The sequence below is a fragment of the Lepidochelys olivacea genome (genome assembly GCF_965140295.1).
Source record: "Lepidochelys olivacea isolate rLepOli2 genome assembly, chromosome: 7".
In the NCBI taxonomy this organism is placed as follows: Eukaryota; Metazoa; Chordata; order Testudines; family Cheloniidae; genus Lepidochelys; species Lepidochelys olivacea.
The window spans coordinates 67,696,256-67,720,268 of record NC_140417.1 but is presented as its reverse complement, the minus strand read 5'-3'; the positions used below and the strand labels follow the sequence as shown (position 1 = coordinate 67,720,268).

The 24,013-nt window shown below is 43.3% G+C and overlaps 1 protein-coding gene and 1 long non-coding RNA gene across 2 annotated transcripts; one reads left to right on the top strand and one right to left on the bottom strand.

The window, feature by feature from the left end:
• The first annotated feature begins 10,972 nt into the window (after positions 1 to 10,972).
• TMEM254 (transmembrane protein 254) lies at positions 10,973 to 22,022 on the top strand. The gene is made up of 4 exons (XM_084633774.1): positions 10,973 to 11,281; positions 14,387 to 14,490; positions 16,321 to 16,380; positions 21,706 to 22,022. Exons 1-4 carry the CDS (start codon positions 11,198 to 11,200, stop codon positions 21,824 to 21,826), a joined length of 369 nt encoding a protein of 122 aa, XP_084489900.1. The 5' UTR covers positions 10,973 to 11,197; the 3' UTR covers positions 21,827 to 22,022.
• LOC311523603 lies at positions 11,501 to 21,694 on the bottom strand. The gene is made up of 3 exons (XR_014712388.1): positions 19,633 to 21,694; positions 13,959 to 14,191; positions 11,501 to 11,915 (listed from the first exon to the last, which is right to left on the bottom strand). It is a non-coding gene; the product is annotated as an uncharacterized lncRNA (long non-coding RNA).
• Positions 22,023 to 24,013: the final 1,991 nt, after the last annotated feature.

Sequence of the window (24,013 nt, the reverse complement as noted above, 5' to 3'; positions counted from 1 at the left end):
AGCTAATGTTAAAAAAATTATATAATACATAGGTTGAGAAAAGAGTGTCTGTACATCTGGGCATAGTGCTTAGATTATCCACAAATACAAAGTCTGTTTTTAAAGTCATAAAATATATATAGTGCATAATCAGCAATAACCCACATTTAGGTGAATGAATTTAAGAATACAGTTTAGCTATTTAGCATCCATGCATTCGGGTACTTTACTCATGAAAAAAAGTTAGAGAGTTGGTGGCAGAAACCAAAATATATCATAGTACTGTGCAGAGCAGCCCATTGGCAGCTGTGGGGAAACTGAGGGGAGAAAGCTCTGCATCTGCTCTAATTTATGCATCAGCCACCAGAGCAGCTCAGGGTCCTGAGTTGTAGAGTACAGAATGTTTCTGAGCACCACATTCTGTGTTGTACATATATACATAACAATATGTAAAAAACCTACTTAAACAAGACATTCCACTGCCCACACTTCTCTCCCTGGGGGGAGGGCAAGCGAACAAATAACAAACAACATGTGTCAGATGTTAGTAAGCAGAACTTTCCAATGCATGGAGTAGGGAGTTGTGTTCAAAAATCAATGGGATAACTTTGCCCTCAGACATTTACACATCATAAAAGAGCGGCTCACCTCATGCCTACTTATCTGAAACACCTCATTATCTTGTTGGTGTAAAATTTTGCAGCCCATTATTTACTAATCAACACCACTTGAATTCTGGGCTTGACACCAATGCAGACAGCAATAGAAGGGAGAGCTTATGCCACTGAAATAAAAATGTCAAAGGATGTCTGAAGTGTTCCAAAAAGATTTCACATTCAAGTGCATTGTATTAATATAGTCTAATAATAATCATAATAATTAATAAGTCTAATATAATGTGTTTGTAAAGGGTCCAATCTATTCTATATAGGTTCTTATGTCGCACTCATTACCATAGTATCTCAGTGCCTTCAAGAAGTACATTAAGCAGCTTTACTAACATCTGACACATGTTGTTTGTTCGCTTGTCCTCCCTCCAGGGAGAGAAGTGTGGGCAGGGGAATGTCTTATTTTAATAGTTCCCCCCCACACACACCTTTTTGTTATGTATGTATGTCAGAGAAGGCCAGGTCAAAGACATGTTGGAGAAGTGCACCTTGCTCTTGGAATGAAAGGTAGGAAGTTTGTTATGATCCTTAGTTCCTGGTGAGTTCATTCCAGAGTCTTGGACCAACCCCTGCGGAAGATCTGTCTCTTGCACATATGAGTTTTACCTTTAGTGTAGTAGAGAGTGCCATTCTATCCGAGGAGAGTTCTGTTTCTGAAGTGAATTTTCCAACATCAGATAATAGACAGGCTGCCCAGACTTCCCCCACATCCATGTCAATAAGAGCAGGATCAGATCAAAAATGTACAGCCCTAAAATTTCAGATGTGTTCAATGTTGGGCTAATTCTGCTCCCACTGAGGGAGTTTTACCATTTATTTGAGCACACACAGAATTCAGGCAAAATCTCACCCTTAACTGTTATATTTACTGAATCCTTAAAATCCCCCTCTCTATTGCTTGTAAGTCCCTGAAACATGGCTCTGGTCAGCCCTGAAATTAGCTATCTAAAAGAGTTCTGTTTGAAAAATAGTTGGCCTTTTTCTCTTCCCTGCCTGCTGCCTAGTACCTAGGCTTCCAAAGTCATGTGCTGATGTCCAAAGCACAGTTTTCTTAAAAATCTAGCTTTCCTGGTGAAAGAAAGAAAGAAAGAAAAGGCAGGAAAACATGACCTGCGTGGAACCGATGCAGTGCCTGAGTCTTCAGACAGCCTGAAACAAAGCTCTGAGAGGTGTAGGCTACACCATTCATCTCTATGGGTCATAACTCTGAAACTCACTGCTTTGGTGTGAAAGGATGCTGACACCATCTCAGCAGAGGACTCACTGCCACTGGACAATTATGGCTCTGCTGGGGCACTGCTAGCAGGCGTCCCAATACACATCCCTCTTTTTGGACCGATCCCACCTGAAGACGAGGAGCAATGGCCTGGTGATTGGAGATGTTCAGCCTTCCCAATAAGGAGGGATGGTGGCCACCCACCAGTCCAGCAGATGGCTCAAGGTGGGGCAGGGCCCCAGCACAAGAGAGCGCCTCAGTGCAGGGATGGGGCAGCGCCATGAAAAGGGCTCCAACTGGGGTTACCTGCAGCTCAGGATTGTCAAATCCAGCACTGCCTTCATGTTGTCTTCCATGCAACCCCTTTAACCTGAAAGTGAAACCCTCTCTTGGGCACCAACCAACCTCCCTTCCCAAGAAACACTTTGTCTATCAAGCTTTCCCCCAAAATATCCTCCCCGTGTGCAAATGGGTCTTTCCCCCATATATATCTGATCTATATTGCATGTGTTTCATTGGCAGTTCAGTTCTACAAGCCCCTCACACAAGCAGTTCCACAGAAGCCAGTGGGTCTGGTACAGCTTCACTATATCTGGCCACTAACTTCTGAAATCTCCAGTGTGGGCAAGTGCTTAATTTGCATTGCTTTATTGTAATCTTTTTTCCCCATCTCCCCTCTCCTTATCACAGATTTTCTGTTGTCATAGATCTTACAACATGATCAATCAACACTTTCAACTCCGACTTACTTCAGTGGCACATGAGGGCCCTCAGCACTTTAGAGTAGCAGGCTGCAAGTGTTGTAGGACTTTCTTTGATTTCTGTAAAATACCACACCCTCACATAATGTGATAGAAATACTAAGGAAGACAACAGCATAGTCTGCCAAACCTGATTACAAACCTTTAGGCCCCTGAAGAGAAGTAAACTTGGCCTCAAGGCTTTTTCCAGACAGGGACTGGAGACAAATCGTCTGGAGTCTCCTCTCCTCCCTGTCCCCAGAGCAGAAGCCCTACTTTTATTTTCACTGTTGTTTTCTCCCTTCTTAAAAGCAATACTGTACGCTTTCCCCCTGCTGGAACATGCTACCCATCCATCTTACTCCACCAATGGCCTCTGTTGCCAGGCCCATGTTGTTGTTTTTCTTCACCTCATCCTGCCTTCTCACCATGATTCATGTAACAGCCACTGGGAAAATGCATTATATTAGAAAAGCATGTAAGTGAACATGATTTTGCCCTTTATGGGCAGTCATGCTTAAAATGTGCTAGCTGGCTGCAGTTAACTCTAGCATCTATCTCTCAGCGATCAGAAACTTTTCCTCTTTCGCAACACTATACTCTCCAGTGTCCAGCACCATGCTTTTAAAATCTGGACAGTCTCCAATGCGTTAAACATCTTGCCTTAAGGGTTAAGGGCCTGCAAAAAGGAGGGGAGCAAGGTAGCAAGCCAGCATTTAGAAAATGAAAAAAATGATACCAGGACCAGGAAGTCATTTATTGGGGATACCAAAGGTACAGGTAATCAGGCTAGTGATTAGAGCAAGAAACTGGCAGTCAGGAAGCTCACCACTAGTTTTATCACCCACTCATTCCTTTACCTTTTGATTGTTTCATGACTCACTCATTGCACAACCTTGGGCAAGCAACTTTACCTTGATGTGCCATCAATCAATCAATAAAAAGGAGTACTTGTGGCACCTTAGAGACTAACACATTTATTTGAGCATAAGCTTTCCTGAGCTACAGCTCACTTCATCGGATGCATTCAGCCACTGTAGCTCACGAAAGCTTATGCTCAAATAAATGTGTTAGTCTCTAAGGTGCCACAAGTCCTCCTTTTCTTTTTGCGAATACAGACTAACACCTCTGCTACTCTGAAACCAATCATTCAATGTGTAATTTATCTTTGTAAAGAGCTTGGAGAGTGTCAGATTAAAGTTGTTTTATATGTGTGTATATAAAACTGCTTGTTACTATTTTGCTTTTTTAAAAAAACTCATTAAAAAACAACAACAGGATAGACTCAGGGTATGTGTACACTTCGAGCTGGCAGTGAAATTTCCAGCTCAGGAAGAAGTGCGTGAGCTGGGTTGGATTAAATTTGTGCACTAAAAAAGAAGTGTAGCGCCAAAGCAGCTTCCCTGCTATTTTTAGCATGCTAGCTAGATCAAAGCTAGTGTGTGTACGTCTACCCAGGATGAAAATTACAGCTCCACCTTGAAGCGTAATCAAACCCTGAGTCTATTCTTAGAGAAAGAAACCCAAAATGTATTGACTAGAAGTGCATTGGCAGCACTAATCAGGTTTCCATCATACATCAGTAAATCCCAATTACAAACCATTTTTAAAATCCTGTCTACGCTGCAAACTGGAAACATATCGTGGCCAGCTCTCCTAAATCATTCTGCTGTACGCAAGGCCTTAATAATAGAACATGCAAATGTCAGAGGCAATGAATTGTGACTGGGATTCTTTGTGTTTATCTTTCTTTTCCTTCCCCTTTTCCAATAAAAAGCCCATGATGATAATTGCATGTCTAGTCAGTGGGATGGTATACAGCATGTGTTAAGCATATGGGACTTTGGCACAAATTAAAAGCCAAATGCTGCTCTCCTATGTACATACTCAATTTCTTTTGAAATCAATGGGATTTCTACACTTATATACCTAAGGGAAGAATTTAATCCTAAAAGTTTGTAAAGATGACATATGACTGAGGCTGATATAGCTAATGAGATCCAAGCCATGAATTGTGCCCCTACAATCATAGGTCAAAATGTGATCCCAAACAACTAGTTTAATTTTTCAGCACATTTTAATACATTAATCATTTATGTATGACAAGAATATAGCTATCATTCTCAATGAACAAAGAACTTCCATACACTGCGAAAAAAGATGTGTTCTTAACTTGGATTAGCTATTTTGGGTTAAAATGGAAGTGAACACATGGCAATTACCTGTTGAACTCAGTCAGGTTAGACAGCTGGAGTTCAACCCTCAAGGTCTCCTGTAGACTTTAACTTGACTTGCTAACCTGAGTTCAAAGCTGAAGTGCCATATAGTTGTTGCTATTTTAACCTGAATTTGCTAACTCAAGTTAGTTAGCTAACCTGAGTTAAGAACACACCTTTTTTGCAGTGTAGACATACCCACAAATTGAGGGGAGAAAACACCCTTTAGTTTTTCTATTTATTTCTGTCTAATGTATTTCTCAATACATTTGAAAATTTGATCGCTTGTTTAATTACTTAAATATAGATTTAGGAAGGTAACATTGGGCTTCTATTGTTGAAAATCTTGGCCATTATATATAGTATTGTAAATCTTTGTGAAGTTATAAAACAGGAAATTAAAAAGCGTTGTGTTTTTGCTTAGTTTGTGTCTCATCTTAGAACTTAAAAGCAACAGTGATCATTTTAAACTAACCATTAACTTAAAAAAATATTTTTGTAACAGGAATGAGATTGTGAGGGAGGTTTTTTTAAAAAAAAATGCATAGTAAATTAGTTTAATAGTAAGGAAATGCTTACAGCACCTTCATTACAGCCTTGTTTGTTATTTAACTCTGAGTAGTAGAAATCTTTTGTTAAGTCCATCTCCTTACAGAACTTACAATGAATAAATACATATTCTGTCTCATCTACACTAGCCTTTCAACTCATTTCAAAGTTGGCTGAAGCTAAATAATTTCCTAACGTGAGGCCCAATCCTGCAACCCTGGATTATCCCAAACCACGTTTCAAAATTCTTTAGATGGAATCAAACTCCTAAAACCTAAATTTCTTCTTCATTTCCCCCCACCCAAAAAAAAAAAAAAAAAAAGGACACAAAATAAACCCTGCCTCCTACTATCTAGTCTCTGGCATCTATCAAGTGCACAAAATACAAGTGACAGACTGCCTGACAAATACTGTTTTTTCCCAGATAGTTCTAAACCAATGTCTCTAACTTGGAGGGAGACCAAGTTTTCCAGTGTACTAGAAAAAACACACATGGCTTTAGCATTTAAAATCTGAAAGACTATTTTAATGTTGTAAACAATGCATGAAATGAGCAGCAGAAGTGTAGAAGAAGCATTGCTCCATCTCCTTCAACTGCCTTTTAGCAGGACAAACCCATCAATCAGCTTTTAAACTTGGGCCTGGTCTAAACTTAAAATTTAGGTCAACCAAGCTATGTTGCTCGGGGTGTGAAAAATCCACACCACTGAGCAACATAGTTATGTCAGCCTAATCCCAGTTTAGATGCACCTAGGTGTATGGAAGAATGCTTTGGTCCGGGTCCACCTAGCTACCGTCACTAGGGGAAGTGGTGTTCTAGTGACAGGAAAAAATCCTTCTGCTGGTGTAAACTGTGTCTACAGAACCGGGTTAAGCTGGCATAGCTACAGTACCCTAGCTATGCCAGTATAGTCACCGTAGTGTAGATGTGGCCTCAGTCACTGTGAAAACTGGTACCTGTCACTGGTACCTGTGAGCCCTGCAACCCCAGAGGCCTCTCAATGGAAGCAGGTTTTAGAGTGAGTGTTCTGTCTTTGCAGTCTTGGTCAGGATGAGATATACTCTGTGTTGATGTTGCCAAATGATCCATTCCAGCCTTAAATTTTATCTACTTCCATAAATATGAACTGCAGATTAAATGTTATTGAAGAACAGAAAGATAAAAGTTAGTTACTGCGCATTATATACAATGGAGACCCATTTCCCCCCTCTCCAGTCTCTAAAGAGTGCGTTCTCCTTTAATTTTCGAAGGCCAACACACATTCAGACTATGTCTTCACTGCCAAAAAAGGTGGTTTTGTTAACAAGATGACTAACACACATTAGCTATCTTGCTGTAAAAACCTAGTGGAGACAAGGCACATGTAGTTTTTGTGGTAGTTCAGTTCAGTTTTATACCCAGGTGAGGTCAACACTACACCCACAGTTGACATCACATAGCTGCATCGCCGTAAGAACTACTGAGGCTGGTCTCTGCTAGAATTCACAGTGGGATAGCTAACTCACTTTAATTATCCCACTGTAAAAACACATCTTTTTGGCCAGCAAAGACAGCCTTAAAACAAGCTTTTGGAGAGAATCCAAGGATCCTACACCTCCTAACTGTAGAAGAGAACTTCAACAAAGGGCAGCCTGCCACAGGGCATACTCTATTCCCTAGGAGATATTTGGAAGTGGAAGGGCTCATGGGCTGGCCTCTGCTCCCCAACTGAAGAAGAGGTTTCCCATTTTTGTCAGCTATCATTCCTACAGCTGATTTTCTTCCATAGACTGTGTTAGATATCAGCAACAGCTAATACAAGCTGTTTTCCTACATGTACCACTGTGTCAGTTTGCAGCAACAGCACACAGTATTTCACACACTCCATCTGGATTTAGCCAATTACAGTGGTGAGGGGGAAAATAAAGCAAATGGTTATTCAGTAAACTGATCTAACACCTATAGAGGATAGATATAAATCCTCTGAATTTCAGAGTCACTTCCAAAGACATCTGAATTCAGTTCCAGGTTTCTTCCAGACAGCCACCACCAGAAAGATTTAGATAAACTGGAGGAAATAAAGAGAAGGGAAGAAAAAAATAATTAAAGGACTGGGTGAATTGATTTGTGAGGCAATTAAAGGAGATAACGATGACCCCAGTTTTGCAAAGCTCTTTAAGAACTTTCTTAGAATATTTGAAAACTTCAGGTAAACCACTGCCACCTCTATATTGTTTTTAAAACTTGGATTAGAAAGGAGTTTTAGCTAAGTGGCTGCTCATAAGATTGTGGTTAGCTGTATTGCTAGACTAAGGGGTGGCTAAAGTGGTAATCCTATACCAGGTATTTGAAGGGTATAAATCCCAAGAATGGGCCCATCTCATCCCCTCTTGTGGAAAAACCTGTGGTAGGAGGCTATGTGAGAGAAAACCTCAACGAGGATTCCCTCACATCTGCTGGTGCTGTGGATTTGCATCTCTCCTCCATTGTGGAACAGGCTTTGGGACTCACCCCTGCAAACCCGGTAATCCCCAGGAGGCCTGGCTAAACCCCAGCAGTCCCACCCCACTTCCCTGGCAAAATAGCCCCTTTGGAGTCACACTACCAGGGACTTCCCCAGCTGTAGCTGCCCTACAGAAAAGATATAACTTGCATTAGATTGTTTTCAGAATTTCTGCAGTGCCGGTGGTGGGGCAGAACGATGTGTTTGCCTATCTCTGCTTCTTCCTCTTCCATGGACCCAAGATCAGTGAAGCACTGGGGGCAGGGGAGGAGGGGCACAAGCGTGTGCATGATGGGGGTGACTAAGGAGAAGATCCCTCTGAGAGTGGATCAGAGAGTGGAGAGGAGGCTATGGAGAGGAACTGCTTAGGATGGTACAAAGAGCATAACTAAGAATAATGGGGTAAAATTAAGAAAGGGAAAAATACTGAATAATGGGGAAAGCTCTGGGTAGTGGGATCTATTAGGCTATAGAATAATCTAATTCGGGGGGGAGGGGTGTCAACCTGAGCCTGAGAAGGAGCCAGAATTTACCAATGTATATTTCCAAAGAGCCACAGTAATATGTAATGATTATATACATATATGTATATGTGTGTGTGTGTGTGTATATATACCCACACATAATCATTGTATAAATTGATAATGTATATTTATTATACATTTATAATGTACAGTTAATGATAATAACTTAATCTTTTACTTAGTGGGACTTCTGGCAATCTTTGCTTGCAACAATTCCCTTTAAGTTTGGTTTGTGTTCAGTTGTGCCCACACACAGCAGTTCACTTAAGTGGCTGTCTGTCAAAATGGATCGGTGCTTGGATTTCGCATGTTGGAGTGTTGAGAAAGGAGACTCACAAAGATAGGTGGAGGCAAACATTGAGATTAATTTTAGGGCTGCACTCTAGTTTTTTGGCAGATAATTTAATAATTAGCTGACAAGAGCACTGTAGCTAATTCCTATATAAAAGAAAGAAAATTAAATAAATATTAGACCCACTCAGCACTAATACTAACATGTTCTGACATCTTGTGGCAAGTCACTTAAGGGATACTGGTTAGGTTTACAATTTTAATGTATGTTCTTACTTAGTTACTAAGGGCTAGTCTACACTGGCAATGCTAAAGCTAAAAAAAACCTTTAAAAACCCCATTAAAAAAACAAAGAAAGCGCTAAAAAAAACCCACCTCCACGAGTGGCATAGCTCCCAGCACTGACAGCGTGACTCCCAGCGCTGGTGCACTGTGTACACTGGTGCTTTACAGCGCTGAAACTTGCTGTGCTCAGGGATGTGTTTTTTCACACCCCTGAGTGAGACAGTTGCAGTGCTGTAAATTCCCAATGTAGACAAGCCCTAACTCTGTTGAGAGAGAGAGAGATTCCATCAGGACTCCCGGGTTCTGGGAGGGGAGTGGGGTCTAGTGGGTTACGGGGGGGGGGGTCAGATACATCTGGGTTACATATAAGAACATAAGAATGGCCATACTGGGTCAGATCGATGGTCCATCCAGCCCAGTATCCTGTCTTCTGACAGTGGCCAATGCCAGGTGCTTCAGAGGGAATGGACAGAACAGGTATCATCAAGTGCTTCATCCCCTGTCACCCACTCTCAGCTTCTGGCAAAGAGCAGCTAGGGACACTTCAGAGCATGGTGTTGCATCCCTGCCAATCCTGGGTAATAGCCATTGATGGACCTATCCTCCATGAACTTATCTAGTTCTTTTTAGAACCCTGTTATAGTTTCTGCCTTCAAAACATCTCCTGGCAATGAGTTCCATGGGTTTACTGTGAAGAAATACTTTCTTTTTTTGTTTGTTTTAAAGCTGCTGCCTATTGCTTTCATTGGGTGACACCTAGTTCTTGTGTTATGTGAAGGAATAAATAACATTTCCTTATTCAATTTTTCCACACCATTAATGATTTTATAGACCTCTATCATATCTCTGTTAGTTTTCTCTTTTCCAAGCTGAAAAATCACAGTCTTATTAATCTCTCTTCATACAGAAACTGTTCCATACCCTGAATCATTTCTGATACCCTCCTCTGAACCTTTTCTAATTCTAATATATCTTTTTAGAGATGTGGTGACCAGATCTGTACACAGTATTCAAGATGTGGGTATATCATGGATTTATATAGGGGCAATTATATTTTCTGTTTTATTATTTAGCCTTCCCCTAATGATTCCTAACATTGTTTGATTGCCACTACACAGTGAGCAGATGTTTTCAGAGAACTATCCAATGCCACTACACAGTGAGCGGACGTTTTCAGAGAACTATCCAATGCCACTACACAGTGAGTGGACGTTTTCAGAGAACTATCCAAAATAACTCCAAGATCTCTTTCTTGACAGGTAAAAGCTAATTTAGACCCCATCATTTTGTATATATATACTTGGGATTATATTTTGCCAGGTGCATTACTTGGCATTTCTCAACACTGAATTTCATCTGTTATTTTGTTGCCCAGTCAGCCAGTGTTCTGAGGTCCCTTTGTAACTCTTCACAGTCTGCTTTGGACTTAGCTAGCTTGAATAATTTTGTATGGTCTGCAAATTTTGCCAAATTTTGTTTATTCTTTTTTTCCAGATCATTTATGAACATGTTGAACAGTACAGCTTCCCCCCACCCCCCGCGGGGGAACCGACACACCACTATTTATTATTTACCCCCCTGCATTCTGAGAACAGCCCATTTAGTCTTAGCCTTTGTTGCCTATCTTTCAACTGGAGCGCCTGGCAACGCTTTCAGGATCATCAAAGGATCTTTAATTTAAGGACAAGCCTTTTGTTACCTTAATCACCATGCCTCTGTTTATAAACAAACTCCCTGCGCCAAGGGCGGAGGCTGGCAGCAGCATGGAACTCATGCAAGTCGTGCTGCCCTGACCAGTCTGTCTGAGGCTAGGGCATGTGCAGCAAGCAGACCGATGTGCATAGAGCGCCTCTCCATGGCGCTCTACGCATACAACTCTGGAGCGAGAGAGCTCCAGCGAGCTCCCACGCGCGCGGCGCAGCCCCCTCCAGCGAGCCCCGGGGAGCTCGAATGCACCCTGCACCGCCCCGCCCCGCCGGGACGCCAACCGTGCCCCGCAGCGGGGCTGAGCAGCCAGCACCAGAGCCAGCGAGGGGCGGGGCTTCTGACAGAGGACCAGCCTCCCCTGCGGAGAGGTTCGAGCTCAGGCCGGATTGTCCTCACTCCCCCCGCCGCCCAAGCGGGAATGGTCTGGTCCGGGTGAAACAGTCCGCTTCTCCCCCCCCTTCATTTCGGGCGACAGTGACGGCGCTCGGCCCCGCAGCCGTGGGGCGAGGCTGTGAGCGGCGCTCGAGGCCAGCGCCGGCATGGCGGCGCCCCCCGGCGGCTATTTCCGTTGCGCCAGCCGCTTCTGGATGGGCGTCATCGCCGTCTCCATAGGCTACTTCGCTGTGAGTCGCCGGGCAGTCAGCGGCGGGAGGGGTGTGGGGGCCGGGCTAGGGCGAATGGGGGGGCGGGGTGTGGGGGGCGGATAGGGGGCAGGTGAGTAGGGGGGATAGAAGGTGCTGGGGCGGGGCAGGGCTGGGGCGGGGCCGGTGGGAGCTCAGTGAGTGAGGCGGGTGCTTGCATTTATGAGGTGATGAAAATGAAAACAGCATAAGGGCAGTTGTTTTAGGGGTAGCTATTTTCCGCCCTCCCCACCTCGTTTGTTCATGCAAGGGGGATATAACCCCCCACCCCCCACGCGTTGACAGCAGAAAGAAACTTTGCCAGGAGATGGTGAAGTTGGTAAAGATACCTGAATGGCCGATCAATACTATCCCCTACATAAGGCTTGTCTAGAGAAGGGATTTTTGTATGTCTACAAAAAAAAATCCCGCTCTTGCAAAGAGCAGAGCATCTTCCCCTGCTACCAGCAGTGCACTCTTCTTGTGCACGCAAAGCTCCTGCTACCGTGACAGTTAAACATGCTTAGAGTACATTTAATTGGCATAGTGTCAAACACCGGTGACCTTGGGAGACTTGTGTACAGTAGCCTTCTGTCCCGTTCTGAATGTAGGAGAGCTGAACCAGTATTACCAACAGCTGGAATAAAAATAAATAAATAAATTGCAGACAGAGGCACCCGTGGCCAGATTTTGTACAGAAAAAGGTTCAGTCGAACTGAGGAATGAAAGACATAGCTTGTGCACGAAGGAGAAGCACATCCATCAAAGCTTTTTAAAATAAGGGCCATTTTGAACTGAATGCTGAAGTGAGTGGGGATCCAGCAGGGAATTTGAAGATGGACTGCACATCTTTAAATAGAGGAGAAGGTGAATCATTGCACTGGTAATGCAAATTTTGAATATGCAGAAGGAGAGACAGGTTTCCAATACTTTAGAATTTCCACATAGTGGAAGCTGAGACAGAAGTATGTATTGGTAAAACCACTTCTTAACGTGAGTAGAGACCAAAAGTTACACTTGGCCAATCAGTAAATTGCATGAAAAAAGTGGTGGTGGGTTGAGTTTCATTGAGACAACTGCAAGTACCATTATGTTTCGGACTTTTGTTGGCAGATTTAGCAAAGGTCTAGTCTACACTGGCAACGTTAAAGTGCTGCCGTGGCAGTGCTTTAACGTGGCTTGTGTAGTTGCGGCAGAGCGCTGGGAGAGAGCTCTGCCAGGGATCTTTAAAAACAAAACAAAAAACAAAAAACCACCTCCAGGAGGGGCGTGGCTCCCAGCGCTGGGGCACTGTCTATATCTGCACTTTGCTGCACTCAGGGGTGTGCTTTTTCACACCCCTGAGTGAGAAAGTTGTAGCGCTGTAAAGTGCCAGTGTAAATGAGCCCAAAGAGACTAAGGATTGTATGGGCACAGTGACTAAACCAGTCTTATATTTAAAAATGGACATTGGCTACTGTTTCAACTAACACCCAAGAATACTATGGACACGAGAGGGAAAGTTCAGTTTGTGTACATGACAGCCATTTATGGTCTGTTTCTTTGGTTCCTTCGTACAGTAATTTTCCTTTTGTTTGGATCTTTCCCAAAGCAACAAGCATGAGAGAATTATTTTAAAAAGTTAGATTACTAAGATCAGCAGGAGTGGTTCAGAAAAATACTCTTGAACCACTTTTTGAAATTAGTAGATTTCAGGTTGGCCTTATCCATTTAAAAACTCACTTCTGTCCCAGCACTGCACAATTTTAGTCCCTGCCTGCCTGTTTTACCTTTCTATCCTACCCTCACCCTTCCCCAGTCTTTCCCCCTACTTGGTTGGTGTCTGTTCCCTTCTATTCTGGCCCTGTGTCCCTACCTTCCAGTTCCTCCTCAAAACATTTCTGGGGTTGGAAAAAGTATTGCACTTGCACAACTCAAGCATTGTGCAAGTTCTGACATACTGGTTACCAACCAAAGCTATTGTGTAATGATACTGCTGTTATGCTTTCCCTCCCTCCTCCTACGCCTTCAGTGTCTAATCAGCATTTACGGAACGTGGCAAGTTAGATTTTGAACTTTCAATACCACAGACAATTTATCTTGCCTGTCAAACATCATGCATAATTCCTGTCTGTTAATGATTCATTTGGTGCATTTACCACTCATTCCTTCCATCTCCTCAGCCCCTACATCTGGTGTAACTAGCACAAGAAATGCAATCATAAGCCTGTTTTGCTTGGATCCCCCAGCCTAAGAGCACCTCTTTTGTTGCAGTCATCTTAGAGCGGGGGTGGGCAAACATTTTGGCCCGAGGGCCACATCGGGGTTGCAAAACTGTATGGAGGGCCAAACAGCCTGGTCCACGCCCCCATCTGCCCCCTCCCACTTCCCGCCCTTTGACTGCCCCCCTCAGAATCCCCGACTCATCCAACCCCCCCGCTCCTTGTCCCCTGACTGCCCACTCCTGAGACTCCTCCCCCGACCCTATCCGCTCCCCTGGGACTCCACCCCCTATCCAACCCCCTGCTCCGACTGCCCTGACCCCGATCCACAACCCCACCCCCTGACAGGCCCCCCAGGACTCGCACGCTTATCCAACCCATTCCCTGACCACCCCCCCCCCCACGCAAACCTCTGTCCCCTGACTGCCCCCCGGGACTCCCTGCCCCTTATCCAACCCTCTGGCCCCCTGCCCACTTACCATGCCGCTCAAAGCAGCATGTCTGGCAGCTGCACCGGCCAGCCGGAGTCAGACATGCGGCCACACTGCCCTACAGGAGCACTCAGCCCCGCTGCCCAGAGCGCTGCCTGTGCAGTGGCGTGGCTGCGGAGGAGGGGGAACAGCAGGGGAGGGGCCGGGAACTCAAGGGCCAGGCAGGACGGTCCCACGGGCCATAGTTTGCTCACCTCTGTCTTAGAGGGCTAGTAGCCTGCCTGTTAAGGATGGGGGGAGAAATGGGCAAAGGTGAGAAAGTAGCACACGTATGTGAAATCAGCATGTATAGGGGTCCAATTTAATAGCAAGCAAATTTGAGGAGGGATGAGGGGAATCAAATTTAAAGTCTCAAGCTTAATGTTTTCTCCTTAAAGTAAGAATTTTGGGATTACTAAAGTGTATGTTTCTCTTAGTGGGCAGTCTTTTTACCTTCAACAATACCCTACGAGAATCTGGGACAACTTGGCCATTTTACTAAATATTTGGTGGACAACCACCCCAAACTGCTATATAATGGGTAAGTTGGATTTAGAAAGCTAATGTTTTTGCTACTTACATTGTTGTTTCTCCATCTCCACCCCCTACTTAAGATTCCATAATTTAATTTGATAGTTTGTTACATTTTAATGGCTTGTGTTTCACCTCAGTGGAGGTAGTGGTGGTGAAAGTCTAGGTGAATGAAACTTGTTAAGGCCAGTTCCTGTTAATCCTCTCGGGGAGGTGGAGTACCAAGAGCGCTCCAGCCAGGGAATCAGAGCACTCTACGTGCCTTGCCAGTGTGGACGGGGAGTAAAGTAGAGCTCAATGCACATAGAGCGCTCTGACTCCCTGGCTGGAGCGCTCCCGGTACTCCACCTCCCCAAGAGGATTAACAGCTGTTGCTCATTGGCTGAGACGCGCCAGCGTAAATGGGGAGTAACGTTATTACGCACTGATTACGGAAACTCCCCATAATCCTTTTAACTGAAGCATTCTCTTGTTTTGTTGTGAACTGCGGATGTGGAAGTGCAGTTTCAAAGCTCCCGTTCAGGGGGCTGTTTATCAAAAAAACAAACACTGTTTGCTTTGAATGAGTGAGAGGGAGGCAGGGGCGCTCCGTTTGGAGTGCCGACAGGTAATGTTTGCTTGGGGGGTGGCGTTGGGGTCCGTTTCCGCAAGCAGCTGCTTATCTTGTCAATGAGAAAAAAAAAGAAACAGCTGCCGTTTGCTTTCAGTGAGTGAGAGAGAGGTGGGAGAGGGCGTGGGGTCTGTACTTACAAGACAGCGTGCTGACAGACTCTCAGCACCCCAGAAACCAACTCTCTCTCCCCCCACGCTCCCTGTCACACTCCACCCTCCGCATTTGAGAAGCACGTTGCAGGCACTTGAATGCTGGGATAGCTGCCCACTCCCAATGCAGCTGCAAATGTGGCCACGACAGTGAGGTGACAGCTGTCAGTGTGGACTGACTGCAGCACTTTCCCTACTCAGCTGTACGAAGGCGGGCTTAACTCACAGCGCTGTACATCTGTAAGTGTAGCCAAGGCCTCAGTATCTAGATAAAAATTACTCTGTGTGCCTTGGTGTGTTGCTTCAGATGCCAGATTGGTATCCACAGCTCCAAACTGGAACAAGGCTACACATTAAAATTGGTGGTGGACAAATACTACAAGTTCAGAAAAGCGTGTATCTGGGCACCAATATACAAGAAAAGGGCACATTACAAGAGCATATCAACACAGACCAAAACGATTTCATAGACCTGTTTTTAGAAGGACTTTGTTAAAAGCTTCAAATTGCTTCATCATTACTCCACTTTGAAGACTGACCGCTTTTGACTCATTTGAAAAGCTAGTCTTTTCTTAAATGCCAAATTAGGCATGTATTTGATCTCTTCATACCACCTGTTTATAAACTAAAGCTAATAAAACTTGTAGTAACTATAAACCCAATGAAAAGCTGACCATTTGACTTCTCTGGTACTTGGATTGCACCTCTAATAAATACAAGGCTAAATTCTCTAGTGAGGCAAGCGTGTATTGTCTTCACTGAAAGTTGAGCCTGATACTGTACTGTAGGATTTGGCTCAATATCTGCTATTTCACAAATATACCATGAAAAGTTTTGGATGAATACCAGGTGCTTTAGGTGATACACTGTACCTGAACTTCATAGCTTGTCCTTAGAATACAGTTAAGAGAGACGCTGCCTCTTGCCCGTAGACTACAAATGTATCTGTCTTCTAGAAAAAGCAGAAAGCTAACTTGTCTATTTCTTCAATATCTTCTTTCAGTCTTTTGCATTATGGTCACAGTGTGGTCCTAATTTTCAACAACATTAAAACTAATGTGTGTGCTTATCTTACCAGGTTTTGGCTTGCCTGGGGAATTCATATAGCTGAAGCATTGTACAGTATCAAGTTATGCAAGTAAGTTGTTTGTGTGTGGTTTTTTAAATTCCTCTCTATCTTAGATTTTATGGCCAAGATTTTAATTTAAAAAAAAAAAGCCTAAAAAGGTAAATATGAGTTTAGGAACCTAACTTCAGGCACTGTTACTGAGGGAATTTGGGAGGAAGAGTTCATCTCCCATGTGGTGCTCTGATATTTCAGTTAGCCATTTAAAAAAAAAATTTCAGTTCTGCCAAGTCTCTCAGTTTAAGTATTTTTTCTGTTACATTTAAACTTTCACAACTGAGCAAATCTGTGGGTTTTAAACATTTTTTTTATTTTTATCAAATTAAGTTTTCAGTTGTGGGAAATTGAAAAGTATCAGAATTTTTTAATGAGTGGCATTGAGACTCAAAACATGAAAGCCTTATAACCCTTAACACTAGTTGTCAAAATATACCAAGTAAGTAAATATCCGTAGACTGAGTTCTCAAGCAGCATTTTTCTTACTTATCTGCAAATTTCAGTTATTATTGATTAAAAGTGTTTTTATTGGTCTATGTGTGTTTGATTAAATTGGTGTTTACTGACATTTACTGATTAATCTTTCCAAATCTAACTATAGTGCAGAGTGCTATAGAAAAGAGTCATATCAACAGGTAGAATAAAAACAATTCTGGTAAGTCTGGAGAGGAGGGGTCAAGGGAGCCCTTGACACCTGCCCCTGCCCCTCTCCCCCGTTCCATCATTTATACTCTTTCCCTTATGAGAGAAGAGAATCTGGATGAAAAGAGTCCAAGATGGCCCGTCTCTCCGGCAGTCTTTCTGGATTCAGCTCTATGAGCTTGGTCTATCAGAGTCTATTACCGCCTTAGTGGGGCCTACCTTCTGCCCCTCTAGGGACTCACTGCTTTGCTGCCAGTTAGGTCAGTTGAAAAGGCAATGGTCACAAGCAGCAGTATCTGTTGGCAGCAGTCTCTGAAGTGGAATAGCCTTCTTCCTGTTCATTGCCCCTTCCCCTTTTAAGCTCCTTCCCCTCCAGGAAGGACAAGCCTTGTAGGTTTGCCTCCTTAGGGCTAAACAGGCCCAGAAGAGCTGGTTGATCTCCCCTACACCAGAGTAAGGGCACGTCCCTTCACATAATTTCAAAGATTAAGACCAAATTAGGGGCTTTTCTTTAAATAGATCTCAAAGATAAACAAAGATAAACAAAGATAAATAAGATTATTGGCCTAGTGTATGGGAGAGAAGCTGTAGATTTGAAATCTTGATTTTAGTAAGCTTCTTGATACAGTCTCACACACCAGTGTCATAAGCACATAAGGAAATGTGGTCAGGATGAAATTACTTTAAGATGGGTGCACAGCTGTCAAAAAGACCATGCTTAAAAAGTAATCAATGGTTTGCTGTCAGACTGGGAGGGTGTACCTAGTGGTATTCTGCAGGGATCTCTCCTGGTTTAGGTACGATTCAGTAACGACTAGGACAATGGAGCAAAGAGTATGCTTATAAAATTTGCAGATAACACCTGGGAGGGGTTGCAAGCAGTTTGGAACACGGATTTACAGGACCTTGACAAATTGGAGAATTGGTCTGAATTCAACAAGATAAAATTCAATAAAGACAACCACACTTAAGACGGGGGTTGGAGACAGGGGAAAATCAAATGTACAGCTACAAAATGGGGAATAACTTGCTGGCTGGCAATAGTGCTGAAAAAGGACCTGGGAGTTACAGTGTATCACAAATTGAACAAGTCAACAATGTGATGCAGTTGGAAAAAAGTTTGTACTCTGGTATGTATTAACAGAAGAGTTGTATGCAAGACAAGGGTAGTAATTGTTCCACTTTCCTCGGCACTGGTGAAGCCTCAGCTGAACTATTGTGTCCAATTCTGGGTGCCACACTTTAGGAAAGATGTGGACAAATTGGAGGGAGTCCTGAAGAGAGCACCAAAGATGATAAAAGGTTTAGAGACACTGACCTATGAGGAAAGGTTAAAAAACTGGGCATGTTTAATCTTGAGGAAAGAAGACTCAGGAGGGAGACCTAACAGTCAAATCTTATAAAAAGAAGACTGTAATCCATTATTCTTCTTGTCAACTGAAGGTAGAACAGGCAGTAATGGGCTTAATCTGCAACAAGGGAGACTTGGGTTAGATATTAGGAAATACTTTCTAACCATAAGGATAGTTAAGATCTGGAATAGGCTTTCAAGGGAGGTTGTGGAATCCCTATCATGGAAGATTTTTAAAAACAGGTTGGCCAGACACCTGTCAGGGATGGTCTAGGTTTACTTGGTACTGCCTCGGCGCAGGGAGCAGGATCTGCGGACCTTCCAGCCCTACGTTTCTGTGATTCTGTAAAATAACTTCTCAGCATCTTTGTCATCAACAGAGCTGATACATCTTGTGAAAAATGCGAGTGTGGGGCTCGGTGGGACTAGGCTGCCACCTAGTGGTGTTTTGTGAAGTAGAAAGTGTATAAAGTATCATGTTAGTCTGGATCTGTAAAAGCGGCAAAGAGTCCTGGGGCACCTTATAGACTAACAGACGTATTGGAGCGTAAGTGTATAAAGGAATTCTGGAATATAAGGAATTCTATTTGCATCAGTCACAGGGTCCAGAAGTTCAGCCCTACTCAAACGAACATGTGTATGGCTCAGGAGTAAAAGATTGTGAAGTCAGAGTAATCGTTCTTATGTTCACTCTAAACCCCATGTTGATCAGCAATACTTTTGAAACTTAATACTTTCAACTGATTTTTTAAAAACTTATTATGTAGCTCTTCTGCCAAGTTGCAGTCTTGCTTTCATCTTGGTTCATGTGTACTGGGAAAGGGGAGGATAGTCTCATGCAGCGTTCTGGAAACCTACACATGCTCTTTTTCCACTTGTCACGGGCTGTCTGGCACTCCTTATTCAGACAAAACTTCAAAGTAAATAGTGCTTTGTTTTGTCCATGTAACGATTGCTTGATATGGCGCTCAGATTATTTGTATTTGGAAAAAAAAAAAAGTTGTCCTCAGTTGATTTAATTAAAAGTAGAGTATGTAGTGATGCCAATTTGCAGTTATATAACTTCCCAGTTTTTAAAGGTAGAAAGGGCAAACTTCTCTCTCTGTTAAAAATACCTAAGATTGTGCACAAATTTACAAGAGCATCTGCCTGATGTCAGACATAGTAGGTATGACAACCCCTTCTAGGTTTTGCATCCTACGGGAAGCACTTAAGTTTAATAAAGCATTAGTAAAATGTGAAGTGCTATGAAGAGGAAGAAATAGAGTACTTACTTAACACCTTGTTTCTGATAAGCCTCTGCTCACGCAGATGCTGTTAATATCATTCCAATGATACGAACATCCACTTTCCGGTAGTACTTGTAGACGTTACTAAGGAGACAGGAAATGAAATGGAACAGTTAACTCTCATTGAGGGTAGAAAGTATTTGTTTGCCTATATTATACATACACACACTTTTTGCAAGAGTGTAATCTTGCATAAGCAAGTTGCAGTATTTGAAAAATTGTCAATGAATGCAGAAAAAAGTCAGGAATGCTAAAGCCCTGTTTGGACTACAAGGGTATAGAGCGAGTGTGTTTTAAACACTGGCTTTCTTTACAGTAGGTACTAAAAACATGTTCACAGGTATTAGCTAACACATTTGCTATCTGCTTATCTTCCTCATCTAGACAGGGCCCAACAGTATAAATAGGGTTAGGATATTTTTGTTGAAATTGGTAGAGGGAGCACCAAGTAAGTTGAGGCAGCGTGTATAGTTAAAGCTTCCTCTATTACACATGTTAAGTCAGAACTTGAGTCTAGCCCATCAGCTATTTTTATACCTCCAATAATGAGCTTTTCACTTAGTTCCTGACCTGTTTGTCAGGAACTTTTGTGGCATTATCTGTTTACCCTTTCCCCACTCATTATAAGGAAGGGCAGAAAAAAGTTAGAGCTTCACATTTTTGGGGATTGTTTTTTTAATGAATCTTAGTGCACTCCCAGACTTAGTCTACAGTGACTTAAAGCATATGCTAGTTCTCTTGACGCTATTAGCCTTACGCTCTTGGAAATGGCTGCAGCGCGGGAAGAAGCCATTCTTCTGATGGTTTCACCAGTGAAAGTTATGATTTCCAAAGCAATAGCACCTGATGGGGGAAGGAGAAGGTTGGAGGCTTGTCTTATTCCTTAGACTAACTAGCAGGTGTGCTTCCATCAGTAGCAAGCGCCGGCTAGTGAAGAATAGGCTCTCAGAATGCTTGTGGAGCAGTGAAGTCTGCTCCAGACCACACTCCAGAATTTGATCCTGCACCACATTATCTCTCTTCCTCCTTGCTGCAATATGGAGAAACACCAACATAGTTAGCCAACCCTGCACCTGTTGAGGTCATGGATCTTTTAATGAACATTGAAGAGGTTAAGTTAAATTAGCGTTAAGTGTGCCTTGTATGTTGATTTTGTTTGAATTTACCTTGGAAATTTATAGTCAGTACAAAAGTTGCAAACTGTATTCATTCAAAGACAGTTGAGAAAACTACTCGAGTGTAATCTCGATGGATCTGGGTTAGTATTGCTCCCTCTACACTGTGATGTACTGTTCTTGGAATTGCTAACTATCACTGTGCAGCCCATTTCTTTACCTGACAAAGTAGCCTGAAATCATTTCATAAAGCACTGAAAAGCATTAGTCTGTTTAGGTAATAGTGTTTCCACAGAATCAACTTTCCACATGCAAATCAGCTGTTCCATATGAAAAAAGTTTCACACTGTTTAAGAAACATGATCCCTGTTATTGCTTATCTGTTCACATTATTAACTCATCACTGCCCCTGAAATTCCTGCTTCATAAGATACACACAGACCTCGTCTTTTGCTAACTTCAGTTTGCTGTCTATTCTCCAGGCTGCCAGTGTGACTGAAAAGCTCTTTCCATAGTGAAAATACATTAATAAACTCTGTATCATGTAGGGATTTGCTTAGCAGAGTGTATTTGACTTCATAATTACCTTACACAAGTAATGCCAAATGTCTCATCCCCATGCTTATTTTGCACTTCAGTATATACAGGAAATGAGGCTTAGACTGTACATAATGTTAACATTGACAGTATCAATAACTTGAGTTAAAATGTCAGAAAAACATGTCTAGTGATCGTGGTTAACAAATCTTCATTAGTAGTACAGAGGACTGTGTTAAATGGAGGGTAAAAGTTGAGCCTCATTACTAAACATTCCTCACATCAAGGTGCTTTGAACTGTAAACCTCAATCAATATGATCAGTCTTGCGTTAGATCCATTTCACAGTCCACTTTTATGGAGAGCATATAGCATGTTAAATAAAATCTAACTTTGTTTTACTGCAGGACCAAAGGCATCACTGACAGCTCTGTTCAACGTCGATGGTTCATCCAAACCTTCCTCTTCGGTATAGCTTCTCTCTCCCACCTGCTAGCCTACAAGCCTCCGCCTAAGAAGCAGAAATAAAGGATTTGGAAAGAGGCAAATGAGGCGAATATATTTCAACCTTGTTCTCAGAAAGTGGATCCACTGTATGTGTTTAGTTGCTGTGAATGATCTAAAATGCATTGCCTGTTATGTGAGCCAGTGCACTCATGCCAAGGCAGTCTTGTGGTATCACAGCTATTATTAAATGCCTGGTTTGAGATATGGGCTCACTTGATAGCTCAAGAAATTAGTACGGGAACGTGGAGCATCTCACTTTGTGATTGCAAAATTCAGTCCAGATTGGGTCAGAGACCAAATATCCCTGCCCTCAGTTTGTTGTTTAATGGCCTATATCTAAAGCTACAATTTTGTCACGGAGGTTGAAGAAGTCATGGATGGCAGAGGGCCACAGGTGACTCGTGGGAGGGACACAAAGGGGCGCCAGCTAAAGGGGAGGACGTGTCCTCCCCATGTGACTCCTTGTTGCCCCTAGCCTGGGCCCCTGTGTTCTCCCCGTCCCACATTACCCTTGGGCGGGGGGACGGGGATGGGCTCTGTCCTGCTGTGCCAGCTCCCCCTGGCATGTTCAGCTGCTCTTCCTGGCAGCCAGGCCCCAGAGCCACTCCCAGATGCTGCCTGGTACAGGACAGCAGCTGCCTGGGAGAGTGCCTGGCTGCCGTGAAAGCTGTCTCCCACCCAGGCTTGGCTTCTGGGACGGTAGCTAAGCGAGTCGGAGCCCCCCTAGCCCGCTCAGAGTCAGCTCCTGTCCCCAGAAGCTGAGCCTAGGCGGGGGGCAGCCTGCTGCTGCCACAGGCAGGTGTTCTCCCAGTCAGCTGCTGCACTACAGCAGGCAGCGTGGCTGGAAGAGGAGAGGCTCTGGTCCCACCTCTTCCCTTCCAGCTCTGGCCCCGGACCTGCTGCTGGGGGCACTTGACCCAGCTGAAGGGGCACTTGGCCCTCTGTGCTCCTACCACAAGTTGCCCTGGTGGGGGGGCCCCCATGGCTCCCAGCCACGGAGCTCCCAGCCAGCCAGGAGATCCTGGAACTCTGAGCCATAGGCGGTGGGGGACCGAGCTGGAGTGCCGAGCTGGGGACCCTGCAGCTGCCCCATTGCTGTGGGGGACCCCAGGGCCCCAGCAATGATGTGTGCTGGACCCTTTTCCCTACCCATTTTGTTACAGATATTTTTAGTGCAAGTCAGGGACAGGTCACCTGCAACAAACAAAAATTCACGGAAGCCCGTGACCTGTCCCTGACTTGCACTAAAAATATCTGTGACAAAATCTTAGCCTTACCTATATCATGTGTTCAGTTTGCTTCTTACTGAAAACCACAATTCTTCTCCACTCCCACCCAAAGAAAACCCCACCACACTTGTTGGCAATAGGGATTAAGACAGAACAACCCTTCTTTTGGTAGTTGTTTTTCCTTCCACATCAGCAGAGAGACACTTTACTTATGTAGTGTAGAGAAGTCTTTGCCTGTTCTAGGTTAGAACTGTTTTCCCAGGCTTTCAATAAACAATTTTCACCAACATTTTTGGTTAAAATTCCACCTACATGTTTTTCTCTAGTTCAGTCTTCCCACATCAGAGGGCAATGTTCCTAAGGTTGCAGGAACACTAACAAGTGGCTACATTGTACAAGAATGATGTGCAATGATCTGAGCCAGAATATGTAGTGAAGCAATTTACTCTGTTTATTTAAGGTGACAGAGAACTTGTTGATGTTACTAAGTGCAGCTATTTTCTGACAGACTGATTAACAATACATAGAAGTCGGATACAATAGAAGTTTTAGAAGAGTTAATTAGAAGGATTCCTAGATAACATTTTCTTATCTCAAAACAGAAGTCTTTTATATCTACTGTTACTGTAATGAAGTATAATTAACTTTTTAACTAGACGTTAATGCACTGGACCAAGAGACTCTGTATTATGCAGTTCCCCAAATATAAGGAGTAAAATTCTGCTCCATCTCTCTTAGACCACCTCTAATAAGCAGTCAATTTGTCTGTGGTTTGACAGCTTTCACTCTACTGTACACTATATATCTGTCTATTGTTGGACATTGCAGTAATATTAAGAGATTGAAAATGTGTTCTGTCATGTTTTAACATTGCTCCAAAGGAGCACGACCACTGAAAATATCTGAGCTGCTAAATTCAAAGTATTTTTGTGGGGAAAGACTCCCTGATGGCTCTTACATAAATGGAGAGAGCAGTTGC